Here is a 14546-nt window from a genome sequence, read left to right as displayed (position 1 = left end):
AGTATAAAATTATATTGTGAAAAAGGGGGAGATGACTTAGAAAAAATTTTGGAATATCTCTTTTAAAAAATGCTAAAATCTTGTTTTTGTATTTCTGAAAGGGATACAATTTGAACTGAAGGAAGAAAATTTATGAAACATATAATTTCGGGATTTATCCTTTGTCCAGTAAATGATAAAAAAGTTTCTTTTTCTGAAACAGATATGTTTCAGTGTCCACTATCAACAGAAGTAATAATAAAAATACAATTTTTTTTCAGAATTAAAATGACAGCAGAGATAACTGGTGGCAAAGGGGATACTGATAATAATACTGAAAATCAAATAAATGATAAAAATGACAATACTTGTAAAAAGCGGGAAAGAAAGATGGATTTCTACAAAGATGTTCTAGGATCTCCAAAGTAAGAAATTATTTAAAGATCGCGCAGAAAAATATATATATTTAATTTATTAAACAGGGTTTACCCTCAACGGAAAGAATTAAAGAGACGACTGTAAGGAATTTACTGTCTGTATTTGCAACTATATTTCTTTCTTTGTCAAATCATTAGAGGAGACATATTAGACTATCCTTACTAATCCGAAATCCTAAAAATACTTTTAGGATTTATATAGGTCTACGTATTTTAATAGGTTTATCATATATTTTTAGGTATGCTCAACTTTTTGGTTAATAACTTGCGTTTATTAACATATTTTTAAGAATAATTGCAAATACTTTTACCAAGTGATTTTAAAAAAGTTTTTAGGTTTTTATTTTACGTACTTTTACTTATTTTTTCGGGTTTTCTTAACTTTTTAATGATTGAGTTAATCATTATGAACTAGTTTATCTCAATGTGAACGATTTCAATTTTATCTCAACATGAATGAGTTTAACTCAATATGAATAATTTTAACTCATGAACGATTTTAAGTCACTTGCGGGTATATTTCGTTATGAACATAGTTTAACTCATTATAAACGAGTTTAACTCACTATTAACGAGTTTGACTCATAATGAACGGGTTTAACTATCATGGTGTGAACGAGCTTAAATCGATATGAACTGGTTCAACTCATTATGAACGAGTTTATATCATTATGAAGGGGTTTAACTCTTTGTGAACTAGTTAAACTCTATAGTTACCTCATCGATAAGCTGACCTTCTAAGTGTTAATATTGTTTTAATTTCCAGATATGTGGTGGCACCTATGGTTGATGCAAGTGAACTAGCCTGGAGAGAGTTAGGTAGGACTCTTATCAAGTATCCAAGACTAAGGGATTGGTTAAACAACCAGTAAAACGTTTTCTGCATTTTAAAGCGAATGTTTTTTAAATGTACGATGCACGATGTTTAAAAAACGCCCTTTTCCCAACTTGTTTAATTATATCACCTCAGGTATAAATATTTTTCAAAATTTGTTGGTTTTAAAGATTAGGATGTCTAGTCATTGTCCAATTTTAATTGTATCATGTTCTGTCAAATTATTAATTTATTTTTTTACTAGGCCGACGATACGGAGCTGATCTATGCTATTCTCCAATGTTCCATTCAAAGGCACAGACATTCACGATTTTTCATCATAACTATTTTCCTCCTGTAGACAAAGCTTCCCCCCCCCCCAAAAAAAAAAATATGTAGGAAAAAGTACATCTCCCAATATTTCTTTAAGAATATTTTTTTATTTATATTTTTAATGTTTATTAGGAGCATACGTTTGTATTAATGGTTAGAGGAGGGGAATAATTCCCCCATATTGCCTGATAATGACTTGTGTCTGAATGTGTGCCTATGTAGGTGTTTGTTCAAGATGCCAGGTACAGAAGAGATTCTTTACAGGAAATCCTCTTTTCTATAATTCATATTTTTTTCCTCGCGAAGATTACAAAAAGTTCAAGATTTTAAAAAGTTGTTAAGCCCCACACATTTTATTTGAACCCCTTTTTAATATTGCAGATAAAACATTTACAACGTTTAAGTTAAATCCAAGCAACGAATGTGTGCCCCCCCCCCCCCTCTACTGATAAGTGTGCAACCTGAGCGCTGTGACTAGGGCTGACGTTAGGGTCGTATTATGCAAAGTGTTAAATGAGAATAAAAGTAATTATTTATCTTTATGTGTCATTGTCGAGGTTGCGCATTGCACAATGCTCAAATCGAATTTTAGTCTGTAATAGTAAATTTTAGATAATAAACTTGTTTTCAATTCCTTTCCAGAATTATTCGCCATTTTGTTTAAAGAGAAGGTTCTAGACATGTGCCGGAGACCGACCTCTGATCATTCAGTTCTGTGCAAACGATCCTCAGCTTTTCTTAGAGGCCGCTAAACTAACTGTGGAGGCCATTGAATGCGAGGTAAAAAAAACTATAACACGAATAATGTATTTTAATATAATGAGATTACCCACACAGGCGTAGATTAAGTTTGAAGTTGCAGGAGACCAAGAATGTAAGAAAAAGGACTGAATAAACTCACTCTCTTGTGGAGCCTATAATGTCTCGTCTATATTACTTAATCAAATTTAATGAAAATTATGGATTATACATAGATAAAAATACCCATAAACAATTAAAGAACAAAATTGATCTTTTTATTTTTATTTTAAAGGGACCGTTCTTTTATTTGGGTAATTTGAGGGTAAACTAAATAGCCTATTAGCTATTCATTGGTATTAGTCTTACTTTTCAAAGACAACTGTGGCCGGAGAAAAATTCGATTTTAAATTGTAAATATCTTTAAATTCTTTTCAAAGTTATTTTAAAATGGTCTATTTTCAAAATATAATTTAGTTTAAACATTTCTTGGCTTGAAACGTTTTCCCTACTTTCCCAGGAATCCCCAAGTTAGAATCTAGGAACCGGTTTGACGGAGAGACATGGTCGTCTTTGTTAAATCATGTTTAAACACGGAAAACGTTAATTTTTAAAATCAAAAGTATTCATATATATATTTTCAAATTTTAAAATGGAAACTATTCATATATTTATATAATGGATGACACAGAATGTCATTGAAATATGACAATTTTAGATTTTATTGGGCTGTTGTTACTGAAAAAAAAACATTTAAATAGTGTTTTATGCAAAGGTATTTTACCTTTGCGCTGGAATTTTAAACGATAAATCGGCTATTTCTTTGGTATGGATGTCTTTGAAAAGTAAGACTAATAATACCAATGAATAGCTACAAAGCTATTTAGTTTACCATGAAAAAAAGTGAACGGCTTGTTTAATTCTTCTTTTTTTTAGGCGATAGATATAAACTTGGGGTGTCCTCAGGTATCCAATTTTTTTTTTTGATTATTGATTAATAAATTCTTTTTTACTTCTTATTAATTTTTTCATCACTAATGTGGCATTTAATTTTCCTGTCTTAAATCTGAAACTTTAACCTTATTTTTTTCTACTTCTTTTTTGTTAATTTGCTTTTCATTTACAAAATTCTAATTATCTGTGACCGTTAATTATTTAATTTTATTTTTTACTTCTCACTTATAATTTGGTCATTTTTGTTCCGCTTTTCTATAACTAAATTTTCTTAATTCTAAAAACACTTTCGGTTTTGTAGATAATAGCCAAGCGAGGCCATTTTGGGTCATACCTTCAAGACGACTGGGAGCTAATTCACAAGTAAGTTTTTAATGATTTACGGGACTAGATATATTGATCACATTCTAACCAATTTATGATAAAAGAAATCATCTCTTTAGCAGGTAGGCTATATGTAACATACAATTTTCACACACACTATTGATCACTGTTTGTATTTTTTATGATTTAGAATAATCTTGAGTTAGGTAAATCTAGCTCCTCGGTTGCGATTAGGCTACTAGATATATTGATTAATTTATTTAAAACAAATCATCTCTATAGCAAAAATGCTGCTAGATGTATCTAATTTAGTTAATATGATTTCAAATAATCTCCACAGTGAGTACTGAGTAGGAAGCTAGCTGCTAGATATATTTAATAGGTTTAGAATAATCTCCACAGTGAGTATTGAGTAGGAAGCTAGCTGCTAGATATATTTAATAGGTTTAGAATAATCTCCACAGTGAGGAGGGCGCTAGATATATTCTATATGGTTTAGAGTAATCTCCATAATGAATAGAGAGTTAGAAATACTTATCACAATATTAAATATGATTTAGAATAATCTCTACAGTGAGCAGGGAGCTATATATTTAATATTTATCACTATATTCATCATTATTTAGATTAATCTCTACAGTAAGGAGGGAGCTATATATTGATCACTATATCAATTTTGTTTAGAATAATCTCCACAGCTAGTAGAGAACTAGATATACCTATCACTGCAAAATGTCGAGTGTTCCCCGAGATAGAAAAGACTGTAGAGTATGCCAGGTATATTTTAGCAAATCTTTATTTATACTGTTTTTAAAATTCAGAGGGGGTCAAGCGAATTAATCTAAAATAGATAGGAATGGTTCATAAGGTGAACTGTATTACTTTTCTTATTTAAGTCTGTATCTAGAATGCTTGAAAAGGCTGGAGCACAGATGATAACAGTTCACGGCAGAACTAGAGACCAGAAGGGACCTTTGACCGGCCTAGCTAGCTGGACCCATATCAGGTACAATCTTAGTAGTCTAGGACACATGACCTTTGATAGGCTTAGCAAGCTGGACTTGACCCATTTCAGTTAAAATATTAGTAGTATAGGGCACATGACCTTAGACCGGCTTATCTAGCTGGACTAGACCCATTTTAGTTAAAATATTGTATGAAAATGACAAAACTTATATTCTAGTTTATATATTCAAAAACAGCTCAACTATCCTTCTCATTTATTTATTGACTACTGTGTGACTCTCTACTTGACTTGAAATCAATCTAAACTCAAAGTTCTGGTCTCAATTAAACATGTTAAAAGCACAGAGGATATTTTATTTTTCTTTGAACCTGAAACAATACAAATCCTTAAAAACTAAGTACGAGGGAGAAAATACATGAATACGAGCCTTCAGAGTAAAAGTACCAATCAAAAAAACTAAGATAAATTGGCTAAACTTAGAATAGGAAAAGGGGGGCAAAACTAAAGTAATAAAGAAAACTTCAAGACCTGAATAGGGAGAATCACACGCAGTTTCACTCTGGAGAAATTTTTTTGCTCTGAACTGGACTTGGGGAGAAATCAAGCCCCCTTTTATACTCCCAAGGGAGCAGGAACTGCGCGCTTATCATTGATCTATTCAGATTTTGATTGGTTGGTTAGATACATAATTAGTTTAATTAGTGTGCAAATGACACATAATTGGACAGCAAGGGCTCCTTTGGATTAAAAAAAAATAGTTACTTTTTAATTGTCTTAATTAACATCCAGAGAGGGGGGCGTATTTCACCATACTGTAATTATGACTCTTCTGAAGATTCTTTCATTCAAATAAGAAAAATACACGTATAACACAATTGCTAGAAATATGGAATCACATACAATATTAGTAGTATAGGGCACATGACCTTAGACCGGCTTAGCCAGCTGGACTAGACCCATATTAATTACAATATTAGTAGCATAGGGCACATGACCTTTGACCGGCTTATCTAGTTGGACTAGACCCATATCAGTTTTTAATATTAGTAGTATAGGGCACATGACCTTTAACCGGCCTAGCTAGCTGGGTTAGTCCTATATCGGTTACAATATTAGTAGTATAGGGCACATAACCTTTAACCGGCCTAGCTAGCTGGGTTAGTCCTATATCGGTTACCATATTAGTAGTATAGGGCACATAACCTTTAACCGGCCTAGCTAGCTGGGTTAGTCCTATATCAGTTACAATATTAGTAGTATAGGGCACATAACCTTTAACCGGCCTAGCTAGCTGGACTAGACCCATATCAGTTTTTAATATTAGTAGTATAGGGCACATAACCTTTAACCGGCCTAGCTAGCTGGGTTAGTCCTATATCGGTTACAATATTAGTAGCATAGGGCACATAACCTTTAACCGGCCTAGCTAGCTGGGTTAGTCCTATATCGGTTACAATTTTTGCAGCTTAGACATTTGCGATTTAGTTCACAAAGAAGGGCTCAATCCTAGGCTTAATGAATTGATTAATTATCCTGCATTTAGTTTTATTCAACTCATTTATTGTATTTTATTTGTTGGTTGGAAAGATTTAAATTTAAACTACTCAATTTTTTTACTTCTGTTTCTTACAGGGCAGTAAAGGAAGCAGTATCTGTCCCTGTACTTGCAAATGGAAATATTCAGGTAGGGGAAAATCTAAACAATAAAAAATAAAACTTTTTGTTAATGGGCTCTCCAAGATGGGGGATTTTCAGATCCTTTTCTTATCCTAACGGTTCCTTTCTGTCTGAAATGTTGAAAAAAATTGAAGCTTTGAAAAAAAAATATTTAGAATAAATCTGATGCAGACCGTTGTATCTTAGAAACTGGAGTGGAGGTAACGTTTTTAAACCTTTATCAATGATCTTTTTATTCGATTATCAATTTTTTACTACTAGGCTTATACAGGGCGCTTCGCGCCCATCTTCTATTTCTATTGTATACATTTTCTCTCTGTACACATTTTAAGACAGAAACAAACAAAAATTTCCCTGATTTTCTAAAAATAAAAATCGTCGATTTAAAAAAAAAATTAAATCGAATTTTTGAAAATTCATGTTAGGTTCCACAAAAAAATTGGGCTCGATCGGTTCAGCCGTTTTGACGTTTGTTGGATACAAACATACAGACAGACAGAGAGACAAGTTTATAAAGGGTGTACATAAAAAAGTTTCCCACTTACATTTGTGGTAATAAAATCTTGTGAATTTATATTTATCTAATATTGGTTATAATAAAACTAGTCCATTCTAAAGAAATCGGATTTGGAAATGATTTAGTTTTTGTTTTTGGACATCTGCGACCCGGTGTTGATAGACTCTATCAACCTTCTAAACTCTACAAAGGTTCTTTTTGTGTCCATCCATCTACTTCTTCTCTTTCATGAGGTTTCGGGGTTGGCAGAGCTGGGTTTATACTGTTATCTTAATATAGTTTGCTATTTAAGTTGCTTTATACAGAGGTTTCAGTTGAACTAAGGAAAGTTACAGTTTAAAGATACTTATCAGAGCTTATTACCCTATTTTCGCTTTAAACATTAAAAGCTTTTTAGTTTCCTATTTATGATTTGATTTGGACAGCTGAACATGAGAGGAAATCTTTCTTGAGTTGTTAGGATTTTTCCTTGGATTGGGCCAGAAATATCTGAAACAAGCTTCCGTCCACATCCTTCTCAATGCTTAGACAAATAGCGCCATGACTTCATACTTATTTGTTTGGAAAATAAATACTTATTAAAGATTCTTATGATTATGATTTTACAGCCTGGCAATCTGTATTCGGTTCGAAAACCGTTTTTGATACTTTCAGTATGCTGGCAAATGGAAACTTCTGAACAAAGTCACTTCTTGGACTTTTTAAGCAACTTTTTAATACAGGATCCATCTTTGGTCAATGCAAAATTCTTCCTTATGTGTATGTATATGAATTAGAAAATGTTCTGCCTAATATTTGTAGATTTACATAAATTAGAGAAGAAATGGTACATGGGAACCTTTTTTAATGTAAACCCTTTAGATAGATTGGAAGGAAGGCCCAACGGCAATAAAGGTCTTAGGTAAAGGTAATGCCAAAGATTTGGGCCGATTAATGTTCACTTTTGATCAGGAAAATTTTTTTTCTGCTCGGGATCCGATCAAGGTTCTAAAAAGAGATTTAATTCTGGTTTAACAGGGTGTTATGTCAGCTGAAGGTCACCTGACCAACCCTGCCTTGTTTGCTGGATTGAATCCCCCTGTCTGGGAGATGTGCCTTGAATACTTGGATCTAGGCATAAATCTAGTCATAAACATGTGTTTTCTAGTTTTGGTATTATTTGTGATTTTAAACTTGAATATTCTTCTATTAGTTAGTTTTAGAGAAGATATATTTTGTTGTTTAATTTTCTTAAGATTGTTGATTTTTAATGCTAGTTTTTTACTTTCAAACCTAAGTTTTTTAATGAAAATTTCTTCATTTCTTAAGTATGTATTAAACTAGTGTAAGCAATTTTATTTACACTCATATTTGCAGAAAGTTAATTAGTTTTATACTTCGTTTTATTATAAATTTGATTTGATTTGTTTATTGTTGAAACTAGATTTTGCTTAGTGAAAGAATACCCTTGTCCTACTTCTTATGTCAGAGGAAAAAAGAAATTAATTTTTAAAATTCTTTTTGTTTCTTGCTTTGTTTGACTTAAATTTAATGTATCGAGAGGTCAGGGATAAAATGGAATGCAAGGTTTTTGAAGAAATTTTTAAAAAGTAAAATTTATGTTAAAAGGTTTCTCTCCCAGTCAAAAGTTTTCTTTTCTGTTAATGGACACTGGCCAGGAACGAAATGTAGACTAAGTTGAACTACTTCTCTTTAACTTGGACCGACTCACATGAGAAACATTTCTCGTTATTCTTTATATTTGATCCCTGAACTATTTGAAATACAAGGAGTAGCAAAAATAAGAAAACTTTTACAAAAAATAAGAAAACCTTCCTTGCCGATTTGAGATTATCTTCTTATTTTCAAAATTGTCCACCTCTAAACTGGACATTTCTAAATGGATGGAACCATTTTTCAAATCTTAAAATTTTACTAATGAAATCAGAGAAACATGGCACATTATCCGTAAAAACCCAGTTCTTGTCTTTCGATCACTCAAAAACCCGATATTACATTAATTTCTATTCCAGGACATCTTTTCAAACTGTTAAATCATTGTTTCCAGGATCCTGGAAATCACGATCTCAGGAAAACATACATATTTATTTTATAAATATTGCAAAAGTTTTTAGAGACATTACTTTTAGAGAAAGATCTATAGGAATAAGGTTTAATACTGCTCAGATGACTTTTTGTTGGAACTTAGCTTATTTATAGAGTAACAATTAATTCAAATGACCAATGTTACTTCCCATGCATAAACCTTAGATATTATACATGCATTAACTACAATATGTCAAAATTTTAAATACAGATTCTTAAAATTTTTTATATTCTTTTTTTTTGAACAAACCAAGCTGGGGCTATAGAAAAAACATATTCAAAAAGAATTTATTTGATTGTTATCAAACATTTTTTTAAAAATTCAGAGAGAAAGACGTATTTAACGGCTCCAGGTCCATCTTCTGATAACAATATCCACATTTTTAAAGAATTTTAATTGTTTTACTGGTTATATTTTGGGATTTTTGAAATGTTTCAGATTTATCCCGGTCACGGTTTTTAGAACTATTATAAACCTGAAGTTCTAAAAAACTCTTGTTTTTACAGGAAAATAACATCTAAAAACAACAACAACAAAGAATCATGTAAATTTTCTTATTAACTACCTACATGTAAATCTAAAAAACATTTTATTCATTTATTTTGTTCAAAGACCAAAAGTTACTTAGATCAAATGTTACTTAGACCAAATGTTACTTAGACCAAAGGTTACTAGACAAAAAAGAACTAGACGGAAATGAACTAGACAAAAGTGAACTTAGACGAAGGTGTACTAGACGAAATGTTACTGAGCCGTTGAGTTGACAGCTGGGTTGAGTTCAGTTGACAGCTGTGTTGAGTTGAGTTAACAGCTGAGTTGAGTTGACAGCTGGGTTGAGTTAAGTTGACAGCTGGGTTGAGTTGAGTTGACAGCTGTGTGGAGTTGAGTTGACAGCTGGGTAGATTTGAATTGACATCTGTGTTGAGTTAACAGCTGAGTTGATTAGAATTAACAGCTGTGTCGAGTTGATGGTTGGGTTAATTTAACAGCTGGGTTAAGTTGAGTTGAAATATATTTAACGCAACCTGAAATATTCAGGGGGACAAAGTTATTTAGCGTTGAAGATCTGAATTAAACCTTATTCATTATTTAATCAATAATATTATTTTATAAAGAATGAAGATGTTATTTAGCTGAAATATACATTACTTAACCTGAAATACTCAGGGGAGCCAAGTTTTAGGATACATTATACATTCAATATTCAGGGGAGAAGCGTTATGAAGAAGTTGAAGAGTTGAAAATTTACAACCTGAAATTTCCTCCTTGGATTTGTCAACCATACGTCAGGACAACATAACATTCTTGAAAACATTTTGAAAGCTGATTTTTTAATTTTAAATTTTAAATTTCTTAATTTGATTTCAACTTTTGAATGCGCACTTAAGAAAGAAAAAAACCATTCTGCAACCCATTTCAAAACTCTCTGGCAACCCTGTCCACTGCAAATAATTTTAATAGAGAAAATAATCAGTTTATTTCCTTGAACAGACAAAGGTTTAAAGTGTATTTTTCTAAATTAGATATGCTACTTTTTAATTTGACAGCCATTGAAATAGCGTGGAAAGCTCCTTTAAACATGATCGAGTTCCCTTCTGGGTGGATTTTCTTAATACTCCGAACTATAATTTCTTTGTTAAGAAACATCAAGACGACCTATCGATCGACTCACAATAAATTTAAGTTTGACCTTCTCTTTCTCCTGGACGCTTTTTTAAAATTTACCAAAATCAAGTTTGAATTTATGTTGATAAAGGCCGCCTCCTGAGGTCTATGTGGCGAAAATGAAGCAGATAAAGGAATCAAAAGAACAAGAAGCTAAAAGAGGGTAGGCATTAGGCAATTACCTTACACTGTTTCATATTCATAAGCTGCTGAGTGTAGCAGTGTTGATTGGGATGTTTTGTTTGATCCAACCTAGTCCAGTTCAGGATCTAGTCCTGGTTACTATATATTTGTAACATTAGTTTTTTTTAATTTATTAACAATTAACACAGTACTTTTGATCTTGTCCTAAATATTCCTGCCAAAGCGCTTAACCCTGAACAGTCAAAATATTACTCTTTAAATCTACGTTAGCTAAATGAGCTCTATTCAATAATATACTTTTAAATGTCTTACTTCGTTTTTTTTCTAAAAATCATTCTCTGCTGAAAAATACTTTCCTCCTCCTTATCTTCTTTTAGATGAACACGTTATTTGAAGCATTATTACACAGTCAAAAAGACCACGTAAAACTGACGTAAATTGCACGTAAGATTTGAATATTTATGTTTTCGATCATAACTACTCTTATTGGAAAGCTATTGAGAAAACTGCTATGTAAGGTAGTTAAACTGAGTATGCAGTGTTGTATAGGATTCATTTAAGACATATAAAACGTTTCCACGATCTATAATTACGGAGTTTGAGCGCAAAGTCGACGTTCAAAATCATAAATTTGGGTGTGTAGGTTTCAGAATCGTTTTTTTTTTTAATTATTAAATAACGACGACGAAAAATATAGTAAAAATTCTATATGTAAACTAATTAGATGTTTAGTTAATTAGATGTTTAGTTTAGGAACATATTTCTCAAAAGAAATGTGTCAATAAATCGAATTTAGGATTAATTATTTCCTTTTTCATCATTTTATTGATTTTATTGATTTTCTTATTTTATGTGAATTTGTTCGCAGATTTCTCCAAATTCTTCAAATGTCGTCTTTTTAATAAAAATTCCAGAAAATCTGCAGGAAATCTTTGTGATAAAAGAGAGATTATAGAGATTATAATTGAATAAGATTACTTATTTTCTATAATAAGAGTTAATTTTTATTCTCTCCACCTGTTTCTAAACTACTTATTATTTTATTGTAGAATTTTGTTAACATTTTTTGTCGTCGTTTTTTAATAATTAAAAAAACAATTCTGAAAACGTATCCACCTAAAAATACGATTTTGAACTTCGACTTTGCATTCAAACTCAAGATTTACAGATCTCAAATGAATCCTAAAGAATTTGTCCACAACACTGTATACTCAGTTCAACTACCTTACATAGCCGGCTGTCCCATAACTTTATTCTGTCTAGGCTCATTATTATTTATTCCTAATTTAGAAGACCCGAAGATGAACAAGGCAGCATCAAAGACTTGATTACTGAGAAGAGAGAAGACGGAGAGGTTTCTAAAAGGAAGAAGAAGAAGATGGAACGAAACCCTTATAAACCTTTCTCAAAAGCTCGAGCTAACTGTTCCCTATGTTCAACCTGTGGTAACCCATCAGGTTCAAAATTTTCATCAAATTGTTTTATTAAGAGACGCATGTCTCATGTATCCCATTAATTACCACAATTGACCTAAACATGATCATTTTTGTGGTTTAAAATTGACTGCTTGTATGTAAGAATACCGTAGCTTTCTAAGAGCGCGATTTATTGATGTCTAAGACCAGTTAGAAAATTACTGATATATTAATTCCATTTGAAACTACGACAGAGGTCTATTATATATCATTAATCAATTTATCAATATCATGGCTTAAAATCTATCTTTGATTCCAATCAGATTTACATTTAATTTGTTCTCTGTCATTCATTAAAGTTTTGTAAAGGATTGTTAAAAATTCTTATAAAGGGTTGTTGTACTTTAAAGTGATCCTCAGATCAAATTAAAAGAGAGCCATGTCCGATTTACAACTGTACCCTTTAAACCTTTATTCGATCAATCACGTTTATTAGCTTTAAAGGTGTTTAATTCTCACAATTATTTCTGTTGCGTGTGAAGCAAAAAAGTCCTTGTACGGAGAAACTGCAATTGACTCAAACGTGCCCCCGTTTAAATTTCCTCATTAACTTAAAAGGATCACGGGTTAAAAAAAACACTTCTGAAATGTTTATAATAATCTTTGTTTCAAGGTCTGCTCAAGAAATATTTTGGGAAAATATAATTATTTTAAGGCTTAAAGTGTTTGCATCAGCTCTGCAGAACCTGTTGTAAGAATAAAGCATTCAAGGTTAGTTTTCCAAATTACTAATTTATACTTATGTTTATATTAAAAAATCTGATTTGATTTAATTTGATCTTGTATATATTATTATTATATTTATATTAGTATTATATTATTAGAAGTGTGAACACACAAAAAAATAGAAATTGTGTATTATAAAATTCCTTGAAGTCTTCTAATAGGTTTAGGTTAAGTAAAGTTTATTTGTTATATTTTAAGTTTTGTAACCCCTTAAATCTAAATCTGAATAAAAAACATCCCTATTATTGATGTCGGATTTTTTGTGTTGTGAATTTAATGTTCAAGCATTACATTGACCTTTTTGCATTCCTCTATGATATCTCGTGGTGATCGTACCCTGCAAGGATAACTAAAACAAAGAGATCAACAATGTATCTCTCAAATTCTAAAGTTGTCACATTTGATATCAAGATCAAGCGTTGCAGTTGAGCAACATTTTACACAAAAGGTTTGACATCTTAATTTATTTCAGGAGAACTTGGACTGCGCTGGACACAAGATATTTGTTAAAACCAATCGAGAGAAGGCCAAGCTCAGACCAGGATATAAGGAGAAGGAAACTTTTAACAAAACAGAAACTTTAGAAAACAAAACAGAAACTATGGATACTTCAAATGATACTGGTATAAAACCTGAAGCTGTAGCTATTAGTACCATGACGACTGCTGCTGGGTTTCTCGAGATCATAACTGACTCTGTTCAATCATCAATTGTGGAACCTAATAGAACTTCTGAAAGTATTGGTTTGGATTCAGATAAAAATACATTGATTAACAATGAAGAAAATAGTTGACTTTAAATATCTTTTTTACTTTTTTCCAAATAAATATATTTTTTCTTGTTAAAACCTTTAGGCAATTTTATCAATGATGTCTGTTCATTGTTTAATGTTTAGCATACTATGTACATAACTTGTTTAACACAACATATAGTACACAACTACACATTTCTTCTAAACTTGATGAAAACCGTTGCAACTTTTTCATGGCGCTCTTAAAAAGGATCTCTTAAAGGGACGTACGGAATTTTAATGCTTTTGCTAAAACACAAGATATTAAAACAAAGATATCAAAACATCTCTTTCTTAACGGGAAATTCCAAAATTGTACGATAATTAATTCCCTAAGGAGTTTATGTTTGCATGTATTCTTGAGGGGTCTTAAACAAAATAATTTGAGTAGTAATTAAAAAAATCTTTAGTAATGTGTAATTCCTACTTCATATTTTCTATATCTTCCTTGCAATGAAATTCTCCTTGGCAAGAATGGTTAAGACTCAAGACTCAAAAGAATTCTCAACTCGATTTATGTCCTGTATTTTGCAAACTTGATTGCAAATTAAGTAATAGCCGATATGTTGGGTTAGGTTTAGACAATTTCTGGCCCGAGTGCTGCGGTTACTAAATAACTGCATCAGACCTACGAAATGTGTGCATCTTTCCATACATGTGTGTACTCGACTTACAAAAGTTGTGCATCCGACCTACAAAAATTGCCCATTCGACCTAAGAAAGGTGCCCATACGACCCAAAGTGAATAAACATAAAGTGGAACAGACTAAGGCAACGACGACAGGTTGGGGCATAAGGTTTTATTTGGATTGGAAATAATTGCATGAAAACATTTCTTTTGGAAAGTAAAGACTAGAAGAAATAGACTAAAGACCCATGTAAATATCGTCTTCAGTTAGAACTTCGAAATTTTCATATTT

The 14546-nt window shown here is 31.6% G+C and overlaps 1 protein-coding gene across 1 annotated transcript; it reads left to right on the top strand.

Annotated features, from left to right (window-relative positions):
• The first annotated feature begins 109 nt into the window (after positions 1-109).
• On the top strand, positions 110-13683 carry LOC111698056 (tRNA-dihydrouridine(16/17) synthase [NAD(P)(+)]-like). Its single transcript, XM_023468287.1, has 19 exons — positions 110-404; positions 1183-1235; positions 1496-1545; positions 1786-1827; positions 2242-2343; positions 3238-3267; positions 3557-3618; positions 4264-4356; positions 4487-4585; positions 6179-6230; positions 6379-6423; positions 7758-7854; positions 8175-8210; positions 8753-8823; positions 10010-10116; positions 10583-10654; positions 11926-12092; positions 12766-12821; positions 13309-13683. The coding sequence occupies exons 1-19, from the start codon at positions 133-135 to the stop codon at positions 13627-13629; spliced, it is 1827 nt and encodes a 608-aa protein (XP_023324055.1). The 5' UTR covers positions 110-132; the 3' UTR covers positions 13630-13683.
• Positions 13684-14546: the final 863 nt, after the last annotated feature.

The sequence above is a fragment of the Eurytemora carolleeae genome, unplaced genomic scaffold (assembly GCF_000591075.1).
Source record: "Eurytemora carolleeae unplaced genomic scaffold, Eaff_2.0 scaffold172, whole genome shotgun sequence".
NCBI classification, from domain to species: Eukaryota; Metazoa; Arthropoda; class Copepoda; order Calanoida; family Temoridae; genus Eurytemora; species Eurytemora carolleeae.
The sequence above is the reverse complement of the archived record's forward strand: the minus strand, read 5'-3'. Positions and strand labels throughout refer to the sequence as shown.

Excerpts from the sequence above, each read along its gene's own strand:
- LOC111698056 (XM_023468287.1), top strand. The coding sequence starts at position 133 with ATGAAACATATAATTTCGGGATTTATCCTTTGTCCAGTAAATGATAAA. Across the intron at positions 3,619-4,263 it reads GACTGGGAGCTAATTCACAA|AATAATCTCCACAGCTAGTA; the intron begins GTAAGTTTTTAA and ends AATTTTGTTTAG. Across the intron at positions 8,211-8,752 it reads TCCTACTTCTTATGTCAGAG|GACATCTTTTCAAACTGTTA; the intron begins GAAAAAAGAAAT and ends TTTCTATTCCAG.